Below are 13,729 nucleotides of genomic sequence, written 5' to 3'. Positions count from 1 at the left end.
GTGGCAACATAGAGACCCTCAGGAGAGATAAAAGAGCCTGGGACACTGAGTCACCACATGGAGGACATCTGTCCTGCAGAGAGGCCAAGACACTTGGTGGATTTTATGTGAGTGAGAAAGAAACTTTAACTGTGTTAACTGAGAGTTTTCCAGCTGTTACTGTACTATAACCTAGCCTACCCTAAATGGGACACTCACTAGGGTCTTTGTATCAATATATTCTCCCGCCAGCACTGTAGGGGAATTTCCATCTCCCCATATTTATCTAGTTATTTTTTAAAAGTATTTATTGAGCACCTATTATATTCCTGGCTCTGCTTTTGGCACTGAAGATACAACAGTGAACACAATAGAAAGATCAGACCTCATGGAACTTATATTCCAGTGGGAGAATCAAACTCTAAATAGAATAAATAAGAAAAGTATATCATATTTGAGAAAGTGGTCCCACCTATGAAAAAAATAAGGCCAAGTAAAGGCAATTGGGAGTGTTGGTTTACAATTTTAAATGGGATGGTCAAGGTAGGCCGTCACTGAAGACGTGTCATTTGAACAAAGCAAAGGAGGAGACAAAGCACATATAACTATCATGGGGAGAGCATTTGAAGAAGAGGAAATAATACAAAGACTCTGAGGCAGGAGTCAGCCAAATGTGTTCAAAAAACAGCAAAGAGGCCAATGTGGCTGGAACCAAGAGAGTGAGAGAGGAGTGTGGGGAGGTGATGTCGGAGAAATAACAGGGTCACCAGATCGTGGCGTGGATCCAGCAACAGATAGTATTATTGGATTGGGGTTTACCCAGCTGGTGGAAGTGAACTGGGATGTTGATGATAATGGGGTTAAGCCTTAGTTTACTGATCATTCCTAAAGCTCAGAAGATTTGAAGCCACTATCAAGATTCTTGCCTGGGGCTTCCCTGGTGGCGCAGTGGTTGAGAGTCCGCCTGCTGATGCAGGGGACACAGGTTTGTGCCCGGGTCCGGGAAGATCCCACATGCCGCGGAGTGGCTGGGCCCGTGAGCCATGGCCGCTGAGCCTGCGTGTCCGGAGTCTGTGCTCCGCAACGGGAGAGGCCACAACAGTGAGCAGCCCGCGTACCGACCAAAAAAAAAAAAAAAAAAAAAAGTTGCTTATAAAAAAAAAAAAAAAAGATTCTTGCCTGGCTGTAGCATAGGACAACCTGAGGCCTGGAAGTTCAGGTGGTCCCCTGTAAGTTTACTAAGCTCATTTCCCAACCATGGAAAGAAGGTGCTTTGAGATTAGGATCATCAGAGTTAGCAATTAGAAGTACAGGACTCCAGTTGAACTTGAAATTCCAGATCAACAACAAAAAATATATTTTAGTATAAGTATGCTCCATGCAACTTTTGCTCAAAAATATTACATTGAGGGCTTCCCTGGTGGCGTAGTGGTTGAGAGTCTGCCTGCCAATGCAGGGGACACGGGTTCGTGCCCCGGTCCGGGAAGATCCCACGTTCTGCGGAGCGGCTGGGCCCGTGGGCCATGGCCGCTAAGCCTGCATGTCTGGAGCCTGTGCTCCACAACGGAAGAGGCCACAACACTGAGAGGCCCGCATACCGCAAAACAAAACAAAACAAAACTCTAGAACAGGCAAAACTAATCTCTAATGACAGAAACCAGAACAATGGTTGCTTGAGGGAGACAGGAATTGACGGGAAAGAGCCACAAGGGAACTCACTTCGGGGATGATAGAAATGTTCTACAGCTTGTCTTGGGTGGTGGTTACACGGCGTACACAATTATCAAAACTCATTGAACTGAACACTTTAAGATCTGTGGCATTTTATTGAATGTAAATTATGCCACGCCTGGAAAAAAATAAGAGTCATACAATTGACTCTGAACCACTCAGAGGTATGGAAGCACGACAGGCTGATTGGTTTACGCCTGAACCCCATGACCCCTCACTAACGTAGGCATAAGAGCTTCCACCAAAGCAAGGGCAGTAACCAAAAAGGGGACATGTATGTGTTTGGCTGTTATAACAAAGTGATCCAAAATAACAGTGGCTTAAGCAATACAGAAATTTATTTCACTCTCGAATAAAAGTTTGGCACTGGGGATGGAAGGGTGGGCTCTGCTCCAGGCAATCATCAAGGTGCCAGGTGAGTATGGTCACCATTGGTCTCTCATCTAATGCCTACAAGGGCTGCTCTACTAGCAGGCAAGAGGAGAAGAAGGAGGGCATGTCCTCCCCTTTAACGGTATACTCAGAAGTTTCATATATCACTATCCTTTCTGGCAAGAATTCAATCAAATGACCACTCATAAGGGCAAGGAAGGTTGGAAATGTAGTTTTTATTCAGGATTGCAATGTGCCCAGCTAAACTTCTATTATGCTGGAAGACAGGGAAAATGGATAATAGAAGACAAATATGATCTCTCCCACTGGTAGTGTAATGGTGTTTAAGAGTGTGGGGTTTTCAGGCAAACTGCTGGGGATCAAATCCTGACTCTACCTCCTACTGTGTGACCATGGGCAAGCTACTTCACTTCTCTGTTTTTGGTCAAGCTTTCATACCTCTCTGGTCTCATCTAATTCCAGTGGCAATAAAGCAGTTTCATCAGGTGGAAAATGGAAGTAACAAACCCATAGGGATATTGTAAGACTAAATAAACTAGTGGATGCAAAGCGAATGGAATGGTGCATGGAACAGAGTAAGTGCTCAAACATGTTAATAGTAGTATATGTATTATTTCGTAGGCCTAAGTAATTCAGAAGTTAAGGTCTGCCTGGCAGAAATCAAGACTCAGAGACAGGGAGGAGAGAGAAGGGGGGAGAGAGCATGAGCCTGACTTCATTTTGCTTATTTGTTCAGCAAATGTTGACTGGGTCCTTGGCCTTCTCTGTTTAAGGGCCAATGCTGATGACCAAGACAGAGTTTAGCCCAGCTCACATCCATCAGAAAACCTTTGGGTGCAAGTGACAGAAATTCAACTCAAACCAGTTTGGGATAAATGGGAAATTTTAATAGCTCATATATGCAAAATCCTGACATGATGGCTGCGCAGCTGGCCTCAAGAGTACTGGAACCAGGGAAGTGAATGGCAACAGGGCTCTCTCACTCCATCTCTTCTTTGCCTCTCCTTGGTATCACTTTTATTCTCCCCTCCAGGGTGGGAAAATGGCCACAGACAGTGCCAGACCTATTTCTTCACAGCCTCACCACGCAAAAGGAAAAGGCTTCCTGTCCCCAAACTCTAGATCCAAAAACCTAGGGAAGGACTCTCATTAGCCTACATCCTGTTCCAGGTGTGACATAATGATTGGCGAGTGAGTCATTCCTCAGCCAATCACCGAGAGGGGTACGGGACATGTAATCGAATGGCAGCTCCCATTCTAAACAAGAGAAGGGGAGCGTTTCTGAGCTCCAGTAAACAGTCTCAGTTAACCTTGGCACTCTTTTTCCTCCTATGGCTGGAACCTTAGAACAAGGAGTGCAAAGACTCAAGTGGTCTACAAGACAACAGGACAATGGTTGGGAAATTTGGTCTCCCCAGCCCAGCCAATCACGCGGCCCTACATTACACCAGGCACCCAATTCAGTCTTTTTTAATGAATGACTGAATTAACGCCCTGTTCCCAGAGGCTGTCCTGCGACGGCCCCACTTTCACAGACCCTGAGCCAATCAGGAGTGAAGCGGGGATAGGGGTTCCGGACACCTGTGGAGGGTGTCACAGGGTGCACACACCTGTCCCAACGGACAGCACCTTTAAGGTAAGAGAGGAACCTTGAAGACCCCGCCACATCGTAGGGCGCAGTTGGGGGCGGGGCTTCCAGGCCAGCATTTTGGATTGCACCATCTTCCATCTGTTAGAGGGGAGAGCCGAGAAAGTGCTTCTGCATCTTCCGCCACCCCTTTACCACTCCCTGACCAAGAAGATGATGTATTTGCTTCTCTAACAGTCACACAATTTTCCCCTTCGCCTCATTACGCCTCACAGCTCCACGCAGACACACATTTAGGGCTGCCCACCACCACCACGCAGTGGCTCGCCCCAGTTTGACGCATTGCAGGGAAGGCCGGACGAATCGGCACCGCGCTCTCATTTCCGCCGTCGCCCAGGCCCAATAGCGGCGCGGCTCACACAGGAACGCGTCACGCGCCGCCGAGCAGTGCCCCTCCGCCGAGGAGAAAAGTAGAGTGGGTACAGGGGGCGGGGCGCGCGGCGACGGAAAGTAGTCCCCCGGCGGGTGCGCGCGCGCGCGCGGCCGGCCACAAACCCAGCCCCGAGCGGGGTGGGAGCGAGAGATCCGCGGGCCCGGCAGTGCAGAGAGAGGCGCGGAGGGATCCGTGGGAGCCGCAGTGCGGCGGCGCGCGGACCGGGCGGGGCGGGGCGCGCGCGGCGGCCGTTGAGGGACCGTTGGGGCGGGCGGCGGCGGCGGCGGCGGCGGCGCGCGCTGCGGGCAGTGAGTGTGGAGGCGCGGACGCGCGGCGGAGCTCAAGCTGCTGCAGCTGCTGCCGCCGCCGGAGGAACCTTGATCCCCGCGCTCCGGACACCCCGGGCCTCGCCATGGTGAGTGAGGCTGAAGGGCCGCCGAGGCTGGGGGCTCTGAGGTGGGCGCGGCGGGGCAGGACCCCCGAGAGCGCGAGTGGACCCAGAATGGGGGGTTTTGGGGCCCCGGAGAGCGCCTCTGGACCCCTCTCTGCCCCACTATCGAGGGCATTCGAACACAGAGCGGGACGTTTGGATCCGAAAAGGGAGTTGAGGCTTCCAAAAGCGACTTTTAGCACCAGATGGGTTTTCTGGTCCCCAGAAGGGGCACTTGAGCCCTCCAAGGGGGTATTTGAACCCAGGATGGAGCATCTGGACCTTCAGAGGGTAAGGGCTCTTGGACCCAGGATGGGGCGTTTGGTCGCTAAGGTGAGGTGTTTGGATTCCAGGGGGGCGAGGTAAGAAACATTGGCTAGGGAAGGGGGTGATTTGTGCCCTGATAAAGGCTTTGGGTCCTGAGAGGATGCAGGGAAGGGGGATCGGAGGGAAGCCGGGCTGCTGGGGAGCTCCCCGAGAGGGGGCCGTGGGTAGCTGGGCCTGGATGGGGGGAGTGCTCCTGGAGCGGCGGGGGGGGGCCCTTCTATAAATCAGACCCTTGAGGGGAGAGAAGGAGGTTCTCCAAAGACCGACAGTGCAGAGGAAGGAGGAGGAGGGTGAGATGCAAGCTTGGGAAAGAAGAGCCTGGGGTGGGTGGCAGCCGAGGTTAGGAGATGCTCTGGAAACCTGCAGGGACTGAAGAGGATTGGGGTCGGGGAAGTGGTCAAAAGGGGATGGCGAGCTTGCCAGTGGTGGGGGGACAGGGGGCCTCGTGGTTGATGTGGGAGGCGGCCAGAGAAGGTTCTGCGGTTACTGGTGGGTTAAGGCTATTGAACTAGGAAGGGAGGTTGGGTTTGGAAGTGCGGAGTGTTGCGTTTGGGTCCATGAGGAGGTGGCTTTCCGAGGTGAGGGGTGGGAGAGGACTTTGGCTTGGGTGGTGTGGGAGGTGGGGTGGAAGGAGATCTGGGGACGTGTTGGAGAAAATGAATGGCGGCTGAGGTGGGCCTCGGGTTGGAGGTGGATGTGGGTAGCTCCCTGGAAGTTTCCAGGGCAAGCTGGGACAAAGACTGTTCAGTCCGGATGGGGGGTGGGCTGCAGAGGCCGGAGGGAGTGGCTCTCGGGTCCCCTTCCCAGAAAGAATGAAGCTGGGCAGAAGGCAGGGCAGTGGGAGCAGGTGGGCGGAGTTGTTCAGGCCCCTATGGCGCACTGACGCTGTAGGAAATGGGGGTGGGAGATGAAAGTTTGGGCTGCATCAAACGAGCCAGCTTTTTCAGCCTTGAACCTCACCCGCTCACTGTCCCTTTCAGACCAAGAGAGCTGTTCTTTCCAAACAGGAATGCTGGTTTTCTCATGGTCTCCAGCTCCACGCACCGCTCTGCATCTCCTCACTTGTGCCAAATGACAGTGCAGTGCAGTGTGGCGTCGGTGACAATCGGACGCCTGTTCCTGTGGCCTCGGGGTGGGGACTGCAGAGCTTGACTAGAGGAGACCTCCAGAAGGACCCCTTCATCAGCCCGAGGGCCGCTTGTTCTGTTCGGGGCCCTCACTGAGTGCTTCTGTTAATTCACACAGCTGGGGCTTTGAGAGAAAACCAGCAGACTAGTTCTTTCCCGGTCCCTGCTACCCACAACACCCCTAGCCCCCCAGGCTCAGCCTCGGGACCGGGCGCAGCCATCATCCCTGGCAAGGCTGGGGAGAACAGGCCGCCGCTGCTGTGTATCAGATCTCATACTTGCTGACACAGGCCTCATGGCTCCTCTCACCTCTCCCCCATTTTCCCCCAGCAGAACCTTGCTAAACGGGCGCCGAATCACTGGCAGGTGCTAGGAGGCCCCCCGCCTCCCAGATAGGACCCGAGCTTTGGCCATACTAGTTTCTCTTTCCATTTGTAATCGGCAAGGTATGGATGGGTGGGACAAGTCACTGCTAACTGGCCTTGGACTTTGGCCTGAGCTCTGTGGCTCCTCCTTGGCCCGGGTGAGGGGCCCTGGCCTTGGTTTCTGATCTCATCTAACACTGCTCTCTGGCACTGGCTGGGGGCTGGGGCAAGGCAGAGAAATAATACCCTCTTCCCTCCCCCACCCCAGGATTATTTTTTTTTCCTTGTCCAGCTCCTTGCTGGAGCCTAAGATGAGGGACATGGAAGCAGGAGACCAACTGGGTTATTTTGGAGACAGTTGTTGGTGAAAGCTGAAAATCTTCAGCTCTGGAAAGGGAAGAAGCCCTGAGAAGGGCTCCCCAGCGGTGATCAGTTTCCTGGGCAGCAGCCATGCTTTGAGATCTCTAGCTCGGAGCTGGGACCTTTCCTTCCCCAAGCAGGGGAGAGGGTCTCTTAACAGGGAGGGAGAGAGTGTGCGATGGGCCCTACAGTCAGAGCCACGCCTATTTGCAGTGACCCTGTAGGAGTGTGGCCGAGCCTCTCTGCGCCTTGCAGCTTGGCGGTGGGGAGCGGCAGACACCGGCCTTCAGAGCCACTCTGGGCCATTCTGCAGCCTGTGCCAACCGCCTTGCCTGCAGCCCCTGCCACTGCTGCCCGAAGGTGGTGTGGTAGGGGTGCGGAGGTCCCCGACTGGACTAGCTTTTTCCATCCAGGCCAGGGGAAGAGGATGAAAGCAGAGGGGATGGCGGCCCTGCTCCCCAGACTGCTGCTCTCCCGTCTGCCTCCTCCCCTCCCCTCCCCTGGCATCACCTGGCCTTGGTAACCAGAAGCCCATCCTCTGTTCTCACTTTCCCCCAGCAGCTTCCTCGGGTGTCAGGACCTAGGGGATCGGCTCCGGCTTCTTTACCCGTAGAAGCCAGGGGAAGCGGAGGAGCAAGGGGCTTGTGGGCCTGGGGCTGCCACGCTGGCGTTCAGGAGCCCAGCAGCCCTGGGTCTTTTTTGAAAGTGATGCAGAAGTGGCTCCATTTGGCCTCCTAACCTTCCCTTTAGACTTTGGACTTTTCCAGAATGTGCATGTGTGGTGTTTTTCCTTCTCTACCTTCCTGCTTCCCCCTCCCTTAGCCATCTCCCCTCTGTCATCATCACTTTGATTTCCCCTCCCATTCTGACTATTTGGGGCTTGGCCTAAGTTTCTCTTCCCTTAGATTCAAAAAAAAAAAAGAAAGAAAGAAAGAAAGAAAAAAAGAAAAAGGACATTTGAGACCTGTTCTAATGTGATCGGTCTTCATATTTGGGACAGGGTTGGGGGGTTGTTGCTAGCTCTGGAAACTTTATAGAGAATAATGCAAATACACACAATGGCATGCATCAGTTTGGGGGGCTCTCAGAGTCAACGTTAGAAGCCCCTTTCCCCTAATTGTGAAAGGAAATAAAGGAAGGGGATGGTGGCCTGGGGAGAGCGGTGCCTTTTTGGCAGCATTCACAAAAACCAAGGAAAATTCCTTTTTTGATGCTAAATGTTGGGATTTTGTTCCCCTCATGGCTGCTCCCCCGGAGGATCCCTATGCCTGGCTAGTTCCCAGCACACCAGTGTGGGACAAGCTAGCTTTTGCTTCTCCTCTGCCCCGCCCCCAAGCCCCGCATGCAGTAAGGGCTGCCTGCCACCGTCCTAACGACCAAACGGAGCGGCCAGGGCCGGAGAGGGTTCAAAACTGCAGTGCAGCGGGGGAAGCTGACTTTAGTCCTCCAGCCTCTGCCACCACTGCCTGCTGCAGTCCCCTCCCTGACACCCACCCTTCCTGCCCAAGAGAAACAGCGGAATGGTGCCCCGTGCACAAGAGAGTGGGGGGCTGCCCCCTGCCTGAGCAGGATTCTGTTAGGCACTCGGAGCGCCTCAGAGCCACCAGTTAGGAGAATTGTTGCCAGTTGGGTCCACTGTGCTCGGACCTAGTGCCTCCAAATCGGTGACATAGAAGCTAGCGAAGAGCCCCCAGACGCCTTCCCTCTGCCCTACCCAAGGACTGGCCTGTTTTGGTCTGGAGCCTTCTAGAGCTGCTTGATCAGGCCCCTAGGGCAACTGCGCCCTTCACTCAGCCTCTGGGGCTCCCGCGCTGTGCTGGTGCAGCTGGGTCGGGTCTGGGGCAGCACTTCCTCCCGCCCACCATGGCTCCAGAGCGCTGGGCTGGATTGGAGGCCTCGGAGCCTGGGCGGCGTAACCAGGCCCTGCGTCAGGCTGGCCTGCGTTTCCAGCCCACCTTAGTCCCCAGCTTCCTGGACCACCAGACTTTATCCCAGACCCTGGCTCTGGCATGACCTCCCTTGCCCAGGTACGTGGGTGCCGTGTGGAACCAGCCTCACCAGAGGGGCCCGGGCTGAGCAAGGAAGATGTACCAGCCTGTGACTAACTTTCTCCTTCCTGCTTTTCCAGGCTGACCAGCTGACTGAGGAGCAGATCGCAGGTGAGCTTTCCTCCCTCCCTCCCTCCCTCCCTCCCGCTGCCGCGGGAAGGCCTCTGCATCCCCAGCCAAATCTTGCTTCGGCCAGAGGAGCGTGTGACAGATAAACCTGTTGTGTGTAAGAGCACGCCACTGCCCCAGTAACACCAAAGCTCACAGTCCTGAGCCCGAAACCCACCGGACGGCAGGGCTGGCTCCTCTCCTGGCCATGGCTCCTCGGGGTCTTTTAATCAGCGGCTGCAGGGTGAGCCCGACCCCTGCCGGTTAGGCTCAGAAGGTGAGCTCCCTGACTCACTGTGGGGCTGCAGAGCTCCTGGCCCACTTGAGGAGCCTCCCAGGAGATGGCTCGGCACTCCCACCTCTGCACTTGCCTTTGCACGCACTCGCACTTGCTTCCTCCTGGGCCAGAAGTGCCTTCCCCCGGCGGTTTGCACTGACGGGCAGCTCCTTCTCATCCTTCGGGTCTCGGCTCCAATGTCCCCTTGGAAAGGACTTCCCTGACTCCCCTCTCAAATAGACAGCTTTCCTTTACTCTCCATCAGGTCACTCTGTTTCCTTCACAGCCTTTCTCTCTATCTGAAATTATTGTATGATGTCTTTACCTGCTGTATCTCCTGTCACTAGATGAGTTCCTTATTTGGGGACTTTGTGTCAGTCCCTGCTGTATCTTTGGTGCCTAAAACATAGTAGGTGCTCTGTAAATTTTTGTTGGCTCAATAACTAAAATGAATGAACAAAGGAATGATCACATATTTCCCAGTAAGCTAAAAGAAATCCTTGAATCCTGTCTAATTCATTTTTGTAGCCCCACTGTCCCCTAAAGCCCAGGAAGTCACAGCTGCAGGAAGTACTGTGTGTTGAGCAGGTTTCCCTGCCCCCCGCCCCAAGACGATGCGCTGCCTGAGGACAGAGGCCAGTTCTCAGTTAAGCTCCACAGCCATGGGCTGGAGCAAAGTAGCCCCTGGGCCCCAGCAGCTACCCAACCCCAGCTTTGCTGTCCCGTTCAACACGCTCCACGTAACTGGTACTGAAGGTCCAGTTTCTGAAGTGGGAGGAGACAGGGATGGACTTGCCTTCTCTCCTTTCCTCCCCTCCCCGCACCCCTCCTCCTCCCCCCACACTTTCTGCTTCTAAACTTTGGCCCCCGGTAGCTATGGAGACCCACCGAGGAAAGCCAGAGAACCCCCTTGTTGTTTAGCGATCATGAGCGCAGGGTGCCCACATGACCCCCTCCCCCAAAGAACAAGAAGGCCTCAGCACAGGGCGGTGGCAGCATCCCCAGGGAGACACTTAACGCTTCTCCAGGGCCCAGGGGCTCGAGGGCAAAGCTTCTCGGCTGTACGTGTGGCTCCTGCGGCACTCAACCCCCGCCCCGCCCTCGGGTAACACAAACACACGCTCCACGCCACGCCCCGTCCCCACCACCACCTACCCCCACCGTCCCCATTAGCAAACTGTCCACCACCTCACCCCAGCCCACGCCCTGTGGGAATAGGCTGCCAGGCATCTGTCCTCTGAGGGTTTGGGCTGGGGATAACCAGGTGCCGAAATGGGCCCAGTGGGAGGGCAGGAGCCACGCGCTTGTCTCCCGCTCCTGATGCGTCCCCAGCTGTGGCCTTCCCACTCAGTGCCACTAGCGCCTCATCCTCCTGGCTTGGCAGCCATCCCCTCTCCTTCCGTCCCCCCACCTACCCCACGCATCGTCCGTCAGCCGTGCTCTGCTGCCGGCCACCCCCAGACTCCACCATACACAGCGCTCGGCTCCTCTGGAAACCAGGGAACTGGGCTGGCGGTACCAGGCAGGAGGGATGCCGTGCCGCCCAGAGGCGTCCTGCACCTCTCCTTCCCTTCCTTTCCCAGCCAGCTGACCTTGGCTGGCATACTTCAGATAGAGACTTCCCACGGCTCTCATCCCCTCCATGACGTTGGTCCGTTTCATCATTTGAGGGAGAGGCTGAAGCCAGGGACCAAGAAGAGATGTAGGAAGGTCTAAGGCCACTGTCACCCATTTTCCCCTCTGTCCCCACTGAGTTAGGGTGACAGGCAGCTTTGCCTGGCACAGGCCAGGTGCTCAGTAAGTGTTGACTGAAAGAAGGAAGGGTCCGGCCCTGAGTACAGAGGCGAGAGGCTTGGGCTGGAGTTGAAGTCTTGTTCTGGTTTCTTCAGGTGGGCCTGACTCTTTCGGCCTGTCTCCCAAGGTCAGGACTTCCTTGTGTCCTCAGCCTCTGACTCATTGTCTTTCTTCTCCCAGAATTCAAGGAGGCCTTCTCCCTCTTTGACAAGGATGGAGATGGTACCATCACCACCAAGGAGCTGGGGACAGTGATGAGATCCCTGGGACAGAACCCCACTGAAGCCGAGCTGCAGGACATGATCAATGAGGTGGACGCAGATGGTGAGCCCCATGGAGCGGGTGGGCAGCCCCACTCCCGGTCACCCTCACGACCACGGGGAACCTTCCTCCGCTGATGGATGAGCCGGTGTCTATCCTCTGCCAGGGCTCCGGGCTCGTCTCCCAGGGCCCAGGCCCAGAGCATCCCTGCTCCCTTCCCCACCTTGCAGGGAACGGGACCATTGACTTCCCGGAGTTCCTGACCATGATGGCCAGAAAGATGAAGGATACAGACAGCGAGGAGGAGATCCGAGAGGCCTTCCGTGTCTTTGACAAGGTGAGCAGGCCTTTCCCAGAGTGGCTCTGGGACTCCGGCAGAGAGCAGAACAGGTGGCGTCCCAGGATGCCCTGTGTAACGGGAGTCAGAACTTCCAGGAGGCCCAGGCCCCAGTGCCATCCCCGCTGCCGACTTGCTCTGCCACCTCAGGAAGCCCCCCTGTCCCTGCTGAGTGTGGGTGACTTGACAGTTCCTGCACTGTGGCCCCCAGGGAAGAGCCGGGCAAATGCCTCGAGCTCAAAGCTTTTGTCTGTCCCCTGACACCCAGGATGGCAATGGCTACATCAGTGCCGCAGAGCTGCGCCACGTCATGACGAACCTGGGTGAGAAGCTGACCGATGAGGAAGTGGATGAGATGATCAGAGAGGCTGACATCGACGGAGACGGCCAGGTCAATTACGAAGGTGAGCCGACCCGGCCCCTGTCTCTGGGCCAGCAGGAGCTTCTGGAACAAGCCCCCAGGTCGGGGCAGGGTGCGGGGTGCGGCTTGGGGCTGAGCCCTGCTCGCTGGCTGACCTCCTCCCTGTCTGTTTCCCTCCACAGAGTTTGTACAGATGATGACTGCAAAGTGAAGGCCCCCGGGCAGCTGGTGATGCCCGTTCTCTTGATCTCTCTTCCCGCGCGCGCATCTTCAACACTCCCCTGCGTATCCCGGTTCTAGCAAACACCAACTGATTGACTGAGAATCTGATAAAGCAACAAAAGATTTGTCCCAAGCTGCATGATTGCTCTTTCTCTTCCTCCCGAGTCTCCTTCCATGCCCCTGCCACCTCTTCCTTTTGCCCTTCCCCCTTCCATTCACATCTTCCAAGGCCTGATGCATTCATAAGATGAGCCCCCTAGTCCCCTTGTCGGGGGGGCCCTGCCCTCCTTCTCCAGCCCGGGTGGCTCTCGTCCGTCTTGGTTTGTTTCTTTTCATATGTCCTCTTATATTTTGGGTGCCGGGTGGCTGCCAGCCCTGTCCCGGGACCTGCTGGGGAGGGGCCAAGGCCCTCCGAGGGCCGGGCAGGAGAGCATGCCTTTCGCTGTTGCATGCGACCAGCCCTGTGATTCCCTGTGCCGATCCCAGCAGCCTGTTGGGGCAGGGGTGCCGAGAGAGGCATTGCAGAAGGACTGAGGATGGGGCGGGGGGGCGGGGGGGGTTCCAGAGTTGTGGTGTTGACTGGATGTGGCCCAGGAGGGGGTCAAGGGGCGAGGGAGGCTTGGAAGCCGGCATTCTTTCCCACTTGAGGAGGCCGGCTCAGAGAAGGGGCCGGAGAGAGTGGACGAGGCTCAGATGCCATCGGCTGCTCTTCTGAGCCCATCTGATCGGCTTCCTGAGGTGGGGCTGAGCGGGGCTGCTCCCCGGACCCTCCTGCACGTTGTCCAGCCCGTGCTCCTGACGCGATCTCAAGCTGTCCTGTAAATACCTGGTGCTAACATCCCATGCCGCTCCCTCGTGACGCCCCTGCCCCCCCGCATCGAGATCCCCTCGTCGGAATGGATGTGGGGATGGCCGCTTTGTAATATGCTGGTTATCCTTTTTCTTCATGCCCCTTAAAGCTTTAATTTTGTCCAACACCATGCTGGGCTAGCTGAGGGGTGGAGAGAGGGAAGATGTGCCCCACCACACTCTGAAGAGAACATGCCTGCAATAAAACAGTCCTGTCGGCCAGCTGCCCTGGAGGACCAGCGGCCGTGGGCAGCTCTGCTTCCTCCGCCGGCCCCTCCCGCTCCCCTGTGGTGACTTGGCTGGCTCCCCGACCTTTGTGCTGTCTCTGTGCCCGCCTCTGCCCTCGCCCACCTGCCTGCCCTCACACTCCCCGGCCAAGAGCATGAGCCGTGACCTTGCTTCTGATTTTCGCCTCTGGGACAATTCAGTCAATGTGGGCAGTTTGGTCATCCGGATTTTTTTTTGTTTTTTTCCCTGTTCATTTCATCTGCCCTCCACTCCCTCCCCAGCCCCAGGTTGATCAAATGGCTTTTCCTGGGACCTGCCCAGCTTTGAGAATCTCTTCTCATCCCCACCCTCGGGCACCCAACCTCCGGGGGACGGAAGGGGAGGGATGGGGCATAGTGGGAGACCTAGCCGAGAGCTGAGGGTTAGGGCAGGTAAGCGTTAGGCTGTGGATGTTTTCGGAGTGTTTTGGTTTGTTTTTTTTAAACCGGGCAATATTGTGTTCAGTTCAAGC

General features: G+C 55.9%; 1 protein-coding gene across 1 annotated transcript; it reads left to right on the top strand.

Annotated features, from left to right (window-relative positions):
• Window positions 1-4,367: 4,367 nt before the first annotated feature.
• Window positions 4,368-12,274, top strand: CALM3 (calmodulin 3). The gene is made up of 6 exons (XM_060130506.1): window positions 4,368-4,539; window positions 8,862-8,892; window positions 11,141-11,284; window positions 11,452-11,558; window positions 11,827-11,962; window positions 12,102-12,274. Exons 1-6 carry the CDS (start codon window positions 4,537-4,539, stop codon window positions 12,128-12,130), a joined length of 450 nt encoding a protein of 149 aa, XP_059986489.1. The 5' UTR covers window positions 4,368-4,536; the 3' UTR covers window positions 12,131-12,274.
• Window positions 12,275-13,729: the final 1,455 nt, after the last annotated feature.

The sequence above is a fragment of the Lagenorhynchus albirostris genome, chromosome 19 (assembly GCF_949774975.1).
Source record: "Lagenorhynchus albirostris chromosome 19, mLagAlb1.1, whole genome shotgun sequence".
NCBI lineage: Eukaryota > Metazoa > Chordata > Mammalia > Artiodactyla > Delphinidae > Lagenorhynchus > Lagenorhynchus albirostris.
The sequence above is the reverse complement of the archived record's forward strand: the minus strand, read 5'-3'. Positions and strand labels throughout refer to the sequence as shown.

What these genes read in the sequence shown, in the direction of transcription:
- CALM3 (XM_060130506.1), top strand. An exon ending in CAATGAGGTGGACGCAGATG is followed by an intron (nt 11,285 to 11,451) that starts GTGAGCCCCATG and finishes CCCACCTTGCAG; the next exon opens with GGAACGGGACCATTGACTTC. An exon ending in CCTTCCGTGTCTTTGACAAG is followed by an intron (nt 11,559 to 11,826) that starts GTGAGCAGGCCT and finishes CCTGACACCCAG; the next exon opens with GATGGCAATGGCTACATCAG.